This window comes from Austrofundulus limnaeus, unplaced genomic scaffold, assembly GCF_001266775.1.
Source record: "Austrofundulus limnaeus strain Quisiro unplaced genomic scaffold, Austrofundulus_limnaeus-1.0 Scaffold1414, whole genome shotgun sequence".
NCBI classification, from domain to species: domain Eukaryota; kingdom Metazoa; phylum Chordata; class Actinopteri; order Cyprinodontiformes; family Rivulidae; genus Austrofundulus; species Austrofundulus limnaeus.
Genome location: NW_013953816.1, coordinates 1 through 13222, shown reverse-complemented (window position 1 = coordinate 13222; position 13222 = coordinate 1). Strand labels below are relative to the sequence as shown.

Genomic DNA, 13222 nt, shown 5'->3' with positions numbered 1-13222 from the left:
CTTTAACTGTCCTGTTGGAATCTCTATGTATTATTATTATTATTATTATTATTATTATTATTTTAAATTATTATTTTTATTTTTATTGACTGGGGACCTTAGGATGGTGGGAAGATCGATGCACTCCGATGCTCCAACTATCACGTTACTCTTCAGTCCTACATGAAAAGCTCACCGGGTTTAAATCCGTTCTTAAATCCTCTCCTACTGGCTTCGGTACTTTCCTTTTATCCTCCAAACTTTCCAGGTAGAAAACATCTGATGGATAAAACTTGTGTCTGAGATGCTGACGTTCATTTTCAATAAAAACCATAAATGATGTGACGGGAAATCGAAGCCCTTATTATCACAGACATGCAACCAGCTAACATAACGCTGGAAAACACTTTATATCAGTTTAGGCAGCTAATTAATCTTTCCTTTAAAAAAAAGATACAACTTTAAAGGGAACATGAGTTAGATTTCTGTATCGGAGTTATGTATTTACATAACCTAATGCTGAAATGTGGAAAGGGAAGTTCAGCTTGTTTTTTTTTTAGTTATTAATTAAAAAAAATGTTGTTTTGTTTGGTTTTTGAAATGCACAAATCATTGATTTAATTTGAACTCATCTGTTTTTGTGAAACCAAGATATCCGTTATGGACTCGTATTACTTCTCAAGCTTACAAAGGAGAAACTGAAGTTGTGTTTGAGGATTTTTAGGTGTTTAAATATGTCCCTTTAATAACAAATGACTCTACATTTCATTGAAACCTATGAAAAGCTCTGGAAATACACAGTTTCTGTTCCACTTAAAGCTTCTAGTGAGATTAGCATTATATCACTGTTGTCCTGTAAGTTGTAGTAAGAGGCCTGTAGTATTTCTTTGTTGCCATGTGATTCTCTTAATGTGACCGTTTGTTTATAAAATGAAAGAAAACCATCGATTAAACTGAATGTGGAAGACAGATTTTTCTCTGCATAAAGTCTTGATTTGCAGAAAATGCTGATTCAAAAGAAGTAAAACAAAAAGTCAGATGTCCTTTTCCAACATCACAGCGTGTTGCTGTAGACATGCATGATGTTTCAATCCTGTTGTAAAGTGTCTTTGCTATTGTTTCTATTTTGTAATCTGTATTTCTAAATGCAAATTTAAAAGATTATTTTGGATATGTGCATGCTTGTGAAATGTTCAGAATGTTGATTTCCACTAAAAGGTGTTGAGTTTGGAAAAAAAAAGTCATGTCTTTTACTTTAATTTAAATAAGTATTGAAAAACGTTAAACACTCCTGGTTTAGATTTTCTGCCATCTTTAATAACTTGGAAAGTAAAAGATGACCTGAATATAAATATATAACCAAAATTACTTTTTTGTTGTTTCAAAATAAAACTGAAAGGGCAAGATGGTTTTGAAGGTGTCTTGTTAGCAGACCYTAGAAGTCTGTTTTTGGGGGAAATAAAATATTAGGTTGATTTTAAAGGATGCACATCATGCAAAATCCACTTTTTTAGCTGTTAAATGCATTTTGTTGTGCACTTGGAGTCTATAGGACCATTGCAGTTCCACTTTATTTAGACCCCAAATGAATGATTGAAATGTGAAAAAGGATTTAAAAGAGTGATATTTCTACTTTAATATACCCTTTTTAACTCAAATGTAATTAAATTGTTTCACTCCATTTTTTCTTTTAAAAAAGRTAGAAAATGACAAATGGCCCTCCTATTTTAGGAGGTTTTGTTGCAGCAGAGTGGTCCATACCGCTATGGACACATTTTCAATTTAACTTAAACAARTTTTTATATTTTTCTTATTCAAAATATCCTCATTTCCTGTTCAAATACAAGATGAGACAGATTAGGAGGCTAAATCAAGCTCCGCCTCCAGATTGCACAATCCCTGCTGCAAGTTATGCAGTGAGAGTAGAATGTATATGTTTCAGTATGTCGCAAGCAAAATGTTTCAGATTTTTTTTATATARACRTGACATTCCACAGTTTAGCTGATGTTTATTAGATAAATATGAATTTGTGTAACGTGTTCTGTGAACTGAAACGGCTGGGAAAAGACACGAGTGGAGGCTGGGTTCTCAGGCTCAGGGGGCGCTAGTGAGCTCACAGACTGCATGAGCTGCAGAAGAGGTTACTCTGAGCTGCAGAAGCAGTGTTGCCAGACGTACGATAATTATCGTATGTGTACGATAATTTGGCCCTCTGTACGATGTACGATCAATAATTCCAAAAATCCCATAATGTACGATAATTTGACCGGTCTGATATGTGACGTAATTGACCCGACACGAGTCTCGCTGACATGAGAGGTGGTGGGTTGCGGAACACAGCAGTGCCGATTTAGCGACTTTCTCGCTATATTTACAGAGTTTTCAGACCCATCTAGACTCTAAAGAATAGTGATATGAAACATGACTCATTAACTTCTGCCAATCATATGGTGAATAAGTTGTTCTGAAGGTTCATATATTTGTGAATCTGATTCTGTTGAACTGAGTGCCTCACCATCCATGAACCTCACTGCACGTCACTGATACTGTGTCACTTGTGCAGCAGTCAATCAGCCTTATAGTCGTTAGCAATTGTTCTGAAATTTTTCATAATGAATACCACCACAAAAAATGGCTAAGATGAGATAAACTTATTATTGAGAACCTGATGTATAGGTGGCTCAGTTGGTAGAGCTGTTGCCTCTAAGCAAGAAGGTTGCAGGATTGAATCCCGGCTAGGGACCTTTCAGGATAGTTGACATGCTCTCTCCATGCATGCATGGGTTTTCTCTGAGTATTCCGGTTTCCTCCCACAGACCAAAAACATGACAGTTAAGCTAATTGGTAACAAAATTGTCCCTAGCTGTGAGTGAAAGAGTGAATGGTTGTTTGTTTCATTTGTCTCTATGTGTGGCCCTGCGATGGACTTGCGACCTGTTCAGGGTGTACCCCGCCCCTCGCACCGTGACTGCTGGATATGAGCACCAGTGACCTTTGGGACTCTGAAGGGAAGAAGCCGGTAAAAGATATTGGAGAACCTGACATCATAGATCCGGTCCCAGTACTACCACTTCACCCTAAGCCCCCCTGTGAACTGTGCACTCAGTTGAAGTGCACATAAGGGTTTGAGTGCGCAGGTTACAAGCATGCAAAAATCAAAGAACTGGGACAGTATGGGTAACGTCATCGACTTGTGCCTCTTCGTCAAAACTGTGACATCCAAAATGACAAGACCAGTCGCTGTTTTGGCATTTGAACTGGTAAAAATGACAAAAAGCAAGATTTTAGAAGAAGAAAGTGCATGAACCGAAGGATGCTTTTACACCAAAATATAAGTATTCTTCTAGTTCTTCTTTGATTGTATTGATGGTTGGCAGACCAAGGTAAGTGCATTACCTCCACTACTAGACTGGAAGGTGCTTGGTGGATATTGCCATATTCTGACACCAGAATTATTACAGCTTAAGAACTATGTGTCTGATGGGCCATTCGCATTTTTTTTGACAAAGCTAACTTTGTTACAAACGTCTCACGAGAAAAGGGAGAAAAATTGTCTTCCAGTATCTGATTTCTAATTTCATATGTGGATCCTTTGATTGCCTTTATAAGACCATCTGAAACCAAATTCTGCCCTGGTTTATTTCACCAATTCAACCAACCATTGTCTTATCAGTTTGTTCCATTTTATTGAGTCCGTACAGACAGGACAAACACCACATAGGTTCATAAAAAGGTGCAACGTGGCCAAAAATGTTAAAAGCTTCAGATGTTGCATTAGCAGTTCAGACCATCTTCACTTCTACCAAAAAGGATTTTGTGTATGACAGATAAAATACAGTGAGATAATGTTTGATTCTTCCTGAAACCCACACTTATTTATCTGGTTGATTTTTGTCAGACCATACTGAAAATCACTTCACCGGTTATTTGTACGCACTTCTAAAATTGCAGCAGACAGGCCTCAGAGGGAATCTGAGGAGAGCAAACTGAAGCTCCTGCTGATCCTCATTTCAGACGCTCAGTAGTCCCAGTGTAACAAGAGACTGTTTATCTGCCGGTTAAATATTGATTCCGGGGGTGGCCTTTTTTAAAATGTTCAAGCAGTGTGGGATAAATAATGTTTGAACCACATTAGAAATCACAGAATATAATCTTCTCAAAGCTGCTTGCTGCAGGTAAAAACAAACTAGAGCAGAGCCCTAATAGGTTTGTGACCCAATAGTTTCTAATGAGGTTAGAGCAGCGGATGTGAAGTCATTGAAGGCAAATGCAGAAGGACTTTAAGAAACCTGAACAGTTTCAGCATCTGATACAAACTTTGACTTATAACAACTCTGCATTGTGAGGTTCCTTTGGTTGGATGAACGCTGGGCAGCTGGTGGGACGTGGCACTTGTTCATCTTTTTATGGTAGCAAATATTTTAAATTAACTTGTGCACAAAAAGGTTTACGGTATTCAAGTTATAACGTTAATGCAATTTTAAATCATTATTTTACAGAAGATAAAATCCAACATGTTTGCATTTTACAACTAGAGTTCACAGTCAGGTAATAACTTCTGATTTTTGTCTTTTATTTTAGAATATGTGCAGTTGTGGTTTCTATTTGAAGCAATCTTATCCACAGCGTAATGTTTTGGCAYCATTATCAAAGACAGAAAATGATGTTAAGTAACAATGAAAACGTTTATTTTTGGTGTTGCTGTCCTGTGGAACGTCTTTAATGCTGCTGTTCTCCATCACTTCACCTTTGATGGAGTTCTGATTAAATGTTTTTATGATCAGTCTTGGTTCTGGTTGTGTCGGATCATGTTTTCTTTTGGTTTGTTTGCTGTCGTCAGGCCACCAGCTGGACCTGCTGGGTTTGGTAGTTGTCAAAGTCCTCAGGAAGAGTGTCTATAAAAACAGTGATAAAAAAGGACATATTTAGGTTTCATTTCCAAAATGGTTTCAGGCTTTTTGTGCTAATTTATCTAAATGTTGGATAGGAAAGTGGCCTGTCAGCAGCTTTATGAAGAGTCGGCTCACCGTTGCAGCGGTACCGCAGGTTGGCCCAGATGATGTTCTCCTGGGAGAAGCAGAAGACTCCCAGCCGGCCTCCTCTCATCGTGGCGTCAATGACGACGCCTGTGTCCGCCACCATCTGAGGACCCTCAAAGAAACGAACTCTGCACAGCAGCAAACAGGAATTAAACTTTAGTCGTTGTGAATTTATTGTATTCACTCACAGAATTTAGGAGGAATTTGTTGCGGCTGAAATTGCTGGTTCACAGGCTTGGTCTTTTWTATGTCAGAAAAATATGTTTCTGTTTTAACTTGAACTGCAGCAGGTCTYGGGAGAAAGGAGTCACTAAATGGGAGGTTCTTGGTGTGMGAGGAGTTTGTCAAAYATGTGATTGGTCTTTTTGACATTTGTGGGAGGAGTTAAAGACATGATTGGTYTTGAACTTTTGTGGGAGGAGTTTGTTAAAATACATGATTGATTGAATTTACTATTTAGGAGGGCTGTGAAGAAARCATTTGGTTGGATGAKGGCTGGGCAGCTGGTTGGACAGGTTAACTTGGTCAAAACGATCAGGAAGCACCTATAATTTTAYTTATAAATATTAATWTTAGTCATAACACAGGAAGGTGCCAGTTGCGTAAATTGCGTAAATTATYTTCACAATAATTTTACTATTAKTTCATCTTTTAACTTGCTCCACCAGACAAGCCATACAAACTCCGCCCACACAAAGAACACCACCAATCACCTTTAGAACAGACTCCGCCCACACTGCCAAGAAACTCCCCCTATGTACTGGTCTAATACTCGAGTCTGGTGGATAGGGCTTGGCGATAGGAATTTTAGTATCGATCTGATATCAAGTAAATACAGGACTAAAACTGCAGATTCCAATACTAATACTTGTCGTGTTCATTGAATAAATATGTGATTTTGCTTTTAGSTGGTTGATTATAATAAAACACGGGACAGAGATTTTAGGCAAATAAAAATCTTTAGTATTAACTACAGCAATATAAAAGAATGTAACAGTATAAAATAATCCAATAATTTCCCTATTATCTTTTACTACACACAGTTGTTTACGAAAAAAGTCCTTAGTGCAAAATAACAAAAAAGCAACAATGTAACATAATACAAATATAACTATGCCAATAACCTAACAAAAATACATTCAGTTTTATGTACGTTATGACGATGTAGAGGACTAATGACTAAGTCCAAGCAATTTGGAAACTCTGTRTTTATTTTTCACTTTATTTGTGAAAAKTAAAGTCAGTYGTGCAGATAAACAAAAGAATCAATCTCYTCACGCTAGTATTGATTCGATACTCATTTTGYTATCAATAGTATCAACACTGAGATCGATACAGTACCTGATGTAGCCGTCAGCAGGTCGGTGCTGCAGGAACCAGCGGTACGAGGTCTTGTCCTTCCAGCCAACGTTGCGAGGATCCTTCCACAGGAGTTTGACCTGCTCATTGGTGTCCCCGGTGTGCCACAGGGCGTTCCTCAGATTCTCACCTGGACCTGTGATTGACTTCACCGCCTGGTCAAAAACAACAACCAATGAAGTCTGATACTTTGTTCTTGTTTGTTTTTGAGGTCAGTTAGCACCAAAAAAAAAAAAATAAATAAACACTATAAAAATGATGCAGAAACTGAAATTGTTTTTGGAGTTCAGGTCTTGTTTAATAGTGTTGATTTGTTTTYGTGTACTTTTGGTCCAGCAGTAAACTACCTTTAACTGAATGCCTTGTTGTGCCACAGCTCTGAAAGGGTTGGCCTGCCAGTAGATCTGCTCCACCTGTTTCCACATCACCACGTAGAAACTGGAGCTGTCCTGGTAGCCAAATATGAAGCCGGCGTAGTCGTCATCCGTCACCGTGTTTACATGAAACGTCCCTTCGAAGTCCACGCCGCTAAACGCAGTGTAACCTACAGGTGAGACGAACAGAGCAGAAGAAAGGTAAGCTTTGGGTTTTGTGTCAGACTCRCTGAGCTTTATTGTCTTAGGTTGGTGGGAATATTTTTTTTGAAAATTAATGTAATTTGGCCGCAATACAGATTTCTTACCCACAGCCAAACCAGGGTCACTGTTCATAGTCTGGACTATTTCTCTGCCCTGCACAAACAGAACAAGAGATTTAAAGTGCCTCTGACATAAAAATTTTTGTAATAAATATTAATGTGTCTTTGGAAAGATAACATTGATAAAATATTGCAAAAGAAATTTCATGKTGCTGTGATGAACAGTTGCTGAGATATTTGCATGTGAAGTAACAGGAAGTGATGTCAAAGGGAAATGTCCGAATGTTAACAGAGCATTGCTACAACAGCTAACAACACAGACTGTAGAGAAAAATCTGATGTTTGAGTCTGAATCTGAGGTTGTTTTGAGTCACTATCAGAGAGAGATGAAGAGTCAGAGTTCAAATAATATTATTTCAATAAATAAAGACCAGGAAGTTCCTTTTATTAAAGAGTTCCCCTTTGATGTCACTTCCTGTTCCACTTTGGCTGTGACCAGTTCAAGATAAAATATGCTAGTTATGCAACAAAATTGGTAAAATCATGTGTATACCAAGTTTCTTAAATGTAAAGATGTTTTCTTTGACTTTTGTATTTGAAGGATATGCATGTCACAGGTACTTTAAATTAAAATGTGACAAAAGAGTGAAAAGCAAAAAAATGGTCTCAACCTGGTTCAGAACCACCCAATTGGGGTCTATCTGTGCATCTCCTTCAGGGTCTAAAACTACCGTCTGGTACTCCCTGAAGTCGGTGAGAGTAACCTCAGCGTTTTCTGGACAAGCATCGATGGGATCAACTATGGTATCGTTGTCAAAATCCTTTTGACACACGTCACCGATACCATCGCCTGTTAGGAGGAAGAGATAAAGCTTTCATAGAGTTTTTAAAACAAGCACGTCAGCATGAATACGTCACACGTGTTCTCCACCATCCAAGTCRTCCTGCAGGGGGTTGGGGATCAGGCGGCAGTTGTCCGGACCAGGAGGCAACAGGTCTGGGATGCCGTCGTTGTCGTCGTCATCGTCACACTCGTCTCCCTTTCCGTCCTTGTCGGTGTCCAGCTGGGAGCTGTTGATGACGGCTGGGCAGTTGTCCCGGGAGTCTTGGTGGCCGTCGCCGTCACTGGAGACGATTTTATAGATTTTAACAGAGCAACGTTATAGATGATATAAAGTCAGACCGTCTACCTGTCCTTGTTGGTGTCACAGGGGTCTCCAATCAGGTCATTGTCTGCGTCCATCTGAAAAATAAGACATGAGCTACATGATGAAAAGAGTGGGCAGAATTTCCCACAGAGACATTTTGACTGAATCAAAAAAAAATCCTGCTGTGAAACTAGAACCTGTTTTTCACCTGATCCGGGTTGGGAACGTAAGGACAGCTGTCACAGGCGTCCCCCACTTTGTCTTTGTCTCTATCTTTCTGGTCTACGTTGGGAACCTTCTTGCAGTTGTCCAGGTGATTAGGAATTCCTGACATCAGAAAAATACAATTTTAAGTAAAAGAAATATAACAAGTACAACCAAATGACTTCTGTATGTTAAAAGATTCTCACCGTCCCCATCTATATCGTCATCACACTCATCACCATATTTGTCCAAGTCTGTGTCTTTCTGGTCGTTGTTTTTGACTGCGGGGCAGTTATCGCAGGCGTCCCCGAAGTCGTCCTCATCGATGTTTCTCTGGTCCACATTGGGCACCAGTACACAGTTGTCCTGTAAACCGAGTGTTTTACTCTCTGTTAATGAAGTCTTGTGGAAAATGTGAAAACAAGTGTGTTTGTAGATGAACCTGCATGTTGGGGATCCCATCGCCATCTGCGTCGTCATCGCAGGCGTCCCCAATTCCATCGCCATCGGCATCCTCTTGACCAGAGTTGGGGACGGTGAGACAGTTGTCCTGAAAAAACAAACAAACAAACAAACAAACAAACAAAAAAACCACTTTGAAATCCCTGAGTTATTTAAAGAAATAAACAAATCAAAACTTCTATTTTTTTGTTGACAAGTTTACTTTTAAAGGAATAAATTTGGTCTGATTATTTTTTTCTGCGAAATAGTTATCACTATCTTGCCTGCAGTACACAACACTGAACGATTCATTTGGAAGAAGATATAGAAGATGAAGAAGGGAAGGTATTGGCTGTTTTGCAAAACAAATGTTTTCTGTTGTTTACATCTTTCAGCCATGTGCAAACAGATTATTTTGATTTTCCAAGCTAAAATTTTCAGTGAAAAAAGTTGTTCTTCACAAATAAATGGTTTATTTCTTTGTTTTTTTGCTTATTTCGGTGCCCACTTTGGCTTCATAAACTGCAAATTCACAACATCGATGGAGCCATTTAAAAATAGATTGTACTTTTTTTTGCATCTGGTTTGCTTTAGCTCAGTTTTACATTGAGGCTTTAATGTGAAAATTGATTTTCAAGAAGAAATTATGAACAGCACATTTAAAAATAAGTTTAAATTATTTCAGAGTTTTTGTTTTTGTTGTGCTTTCTTTAAAATTTATGTGTTGCTACAGTAGAGTTTTAGTGTTTTTTTCTTGGAATCACTGCTTTGCATCTGGACTCTCTTGTCTTATTTTTTTCAAATTAACAAAATTAAAAATGCTTTGTAGCAAAACATTAACTTAAGCTACTAAAATTGGTTGACATCAATTTTTAATTAGTTCTGACAAGCAGTTAGCTTGACTCTTTTTATTTCTCTAGATTTTTTCAAACTAGGATTGTCTTGACTGCTGTCTGCAGCAGGTAAGATACTGACTACTGAAATGTCAGAAATAAAAGCATTTCATTTATCTGTCAATATTTACGCAGARGCTCAGGAAAGTCACCTTATTGCAGTTTCTGTCAGGACAGTTCAGCTTCTCGTCGGGGAAACCGTCTATGTCCGTGTCAGAACCACAGAAGTAACCGTTACCAGCCCACCCCACTCCACACTGAGGGTCAAAACAAACGGTTTTTATTCATTGTGGTAATTTATATCATCACCGTCAGTGGTCAAACAAATTAAAAACTGGACCACCTGACACTCGATGCTGCCTTCTCGATGGACGATGCACTCAGCACTGGCGTGGCACGGATTGGGTTGGCCGTTCCCACAAGCTCTCTCGGGACGACAGCCACTTTTCTGATCCCCGATATAACCTGTTTTACAGGGACCGCACCTGAACGAGCCCTGATCACACAGACAAGCAGCAAAAAAAAAACCACATCAACCTCATTTTGTCTTTGACTTTCTGAGAGATCAACGTGTTGTACTCACAGGTGTGTTCATGCACACAGAGTTCTCCACACAGCCTCCTCTGTTGGGGCCTTCACATTCATTGATATCTTTGCACACCTTTCATAAAAAAACAGAAAGAAAAAAACAGATTTATGTAAAAACAAGTAAATTTGAAGTGGATGCTGTCATGTAGGCTACTGTAGATCAATACAAATCAACAAATAATTGAATAAACGGCATCAATAATACTAATAGTAACATGTTAAAAAGAGTTTAACTGAGCTGGTTAAAACAAATGTCTGACCTGTTTGTTGGCAGATGCGTAGGCCAGCCCGATACCTTGAACCTGAGGTCCGGTGTAACCTGCAGGACAGGAGCCGCAGCGGAAACCAGGGGAAGTGTTGATGCACCGGACCCCCATGTGACAGGGTATCACTGTGCACTGGAAACAACAAGGACACGTGTCAGGATGCTGCCACAGGAGCAACGTCAGTGTTAAAGGTGTCAGATGATGCAGTTAGATGCAGAGTTGTAAAGTAACTAAGTACAAATACTTTGTTACTGTACTTAAGTAGAAATTTTGGTTATCTGTACTTTACTTGAGTAAATTTTTCCCAGCCAACTTTTTGCTTCTACTTCTTACATTTTCACACAATTYTCTGTACTTTCTACTCCCTACAATTAAAAAAAGGTAAGAAGTAGAAAGTCATTACTCCTATTTCATTCTGGCTCATTGTTGTTAAAAATAATTCTATCTCCATAAACTGTGCCTTTGAATTTAGTTGTGGTTGAATGAGAAGTATAAATATATACCATTATGACACATTAGTTTGTACGCAATCCATCACAGCTGCACGCCTTTAAAATATGTATTTGGAAATTCTASCCTCTCATTTTTACTCAATGCTTTTACTTTTAATACTTAAGTACATTTTTTGTCAGAAATTAACTTTTGATACTTAAGTACAAAATAAATCAGGTACTTTAAGACTTTTACTCAAGTAGAGGAGACTTTAACTTTTACCAAAGTAATTTTGTGATAAGGTACTTGTACTTTTACTTAAGTATCACTTTGTGGTACTTTATACAACACTGGTTAGATGAGATGAGAGCACTGTGTCGTGTTTCTGCACCTCATCCACATCTGTACAGTGGCTCCCGTTGCCCCGCATGCCATCAGGGCAGGGTCCGCACTCCGGACCCTCGGGTTTGTCCACACACGTCACCCCGGGGTGGCAGGGGTTGGGATCGCAGGAGGAAACGGGTTGAATTCCTCCCATTCCTGAACAGAGCAGAGATGAGCTGTTTTCAGTTCTGATGTTTTAAATTTAACATCTTGTTCACTTTCCTTTCCTTTTAAGTCAGTTTTATCAATGAAGGGTGCTGGCTAACTCACCACAGGCTTCACACTCCATCACTGTGTTCTTCAGGAACACGATCTCTCTAACCTGTAAGGCACAACAAGTTAAGAGTCAGACTAACAAGAACTCATGATTCAAAACAGTACCAGTTTTTTAAAGTCATAAAAATGCATCATTTTTTAGGAAAGTGCAGAAAGTTTACCTGTTGCTTCAGCAGCTCCTTAATCTCAGCCAAGACCAGATTGGTCATTTTAATCTGACTGATAATCTCTCCATCTGGATTCAGAAAGAAAACACAACCTTTGCAGTAAATGTTTGCTCAGACACAATAAACTTACAACTATTGCTCATTTGRGAATCAGTGAGGGCAGGCATTTTGATCATGATTTGAGCTAATCACAATATTTATCCCTCTATGGTACCGTGTACTCCAGCCTATTTTAGCCTTTTAAAGTAAAGTGAGACACACATTTAATTGGTCATTATTCAAGGGAAATAAAAATACCAATAAAAAATATAAAACAGCAGACACATGATCCACAGGGTTTTATACCTTTATTTGATTTAATCTTTTGTTTAACCAGGAAGTCCCATTAAGTTTAACAATCTCTTTTTTCAGGAGAGACCAAGCTAGATGGGACGGCTGTGGTAGAGTGGTTAGGGGAGTTGTCCTAGAACCGGAAGGTCGCTGGTTCGATCCCCATCCAGTGGACTRAGTTGTTGTGTCCTTGGGCAAGACACCTTGCCTGCCTTGCCCACTGATGGTGGTCAGAGGGTCCGGTGGCGCCTGTGTATGGCAGCCTCACTTCTGTCAATATGCCCCAGGGCAGCTGTGGCTTCAATTGTAGTTTGCCATCATCAGTGTGTGAATGTGTGTGTGCGTGGGTGAATGTCTGTAGTAGGGTTGGGCATGATCGTATTGTGTGCAATTAATCGCCAGAAAAACATTAATCGARTATTTTTTGGCACTTGACGATTAACATGGTTCATGCCACCAGGCAGAGTCCACTCTGTGCTCCCCTCCGCTTCAAATATGACGAACATTTAAAAAAGTTCTGTAATTTATTTATCTATCGGCACAATTTAAAATTTGATGTAAAGCCTGAAGTCTGTAATTTTGACAAAATTTGGAACAGATTTTTATGAAAAGCAAATCTTTCCCAGTAAATTGATCATGTGACCAGGACATAAGGGTGTCCAGGGACTCCAGGGGATTAATCGTCAAATTAATCGCTAAATACCACAATTAATCGTGATTAATTTTTTGCCAATGTTGCCCAACCCTAGTCTGTAGTGTGAAGCGCTTTGAGTGTCCTGGATGGATAGAAAGGTGCTATACAGTATAAGTACAATCCATTTACCATTTACCATAGGCAGCAGCAAATAGACCTTTTTCAGTACATGTGAACGCAACACATAGCACCACAGTTGAAATGTATTTTTCACTCATTTTCACCCAAATAATCACTTTCAAAATGTATGAATCACCTTCAGTGATGATACATTGTCAAATATGTTGCCCTAAGAGGACATTGTAATGGAATATCATGAGGCAATACACAATAAGTGGAATGCAAATTGGGTAAAAATTAGAACATATTTATTTCATTTATATA

General features: G+C 38.8%; 1 protein-coding gene across 1 annotated transcript; it reads right to left on the bottom strand.

Moving 5' to 3' along the window:
• Positions 1 to 3646: 3646 nt before the first annotated feature.
• Positions 3647 to 11882, bottom strand: comp (cartilage oligomeric matrix protein; the record flags this gene model as incomplete). The annotated part of the gene is given in 18 exon segments (XM_014032301.1): positions 3647 to 4875; positions 5008 to 5147; positions 6361 to 6533; positions 6726 to 6922; positions 7061 to 7109; positions 7687 to 7865; positions 7947 to 8140; positions 8206 to 8258; positions 8372 to 8490; positions 8574 to 8733; positions 8810 to 8917; positions 9854 to 9958; positions 10045 to 10197; positions 10285 to 10362; positions 10550 to 10687; positions 11379 to 11527; positions 11642 to 11693; positions 11809 to 11882. Coding segments are annotated over 18 exon segments (2180 nt in total), but the record flags the coding sequence as incomplete, so codon positions are not given.
• Between the last annotated feature and the right edge of the window lie 1340 nt (positions 11883 to 13222).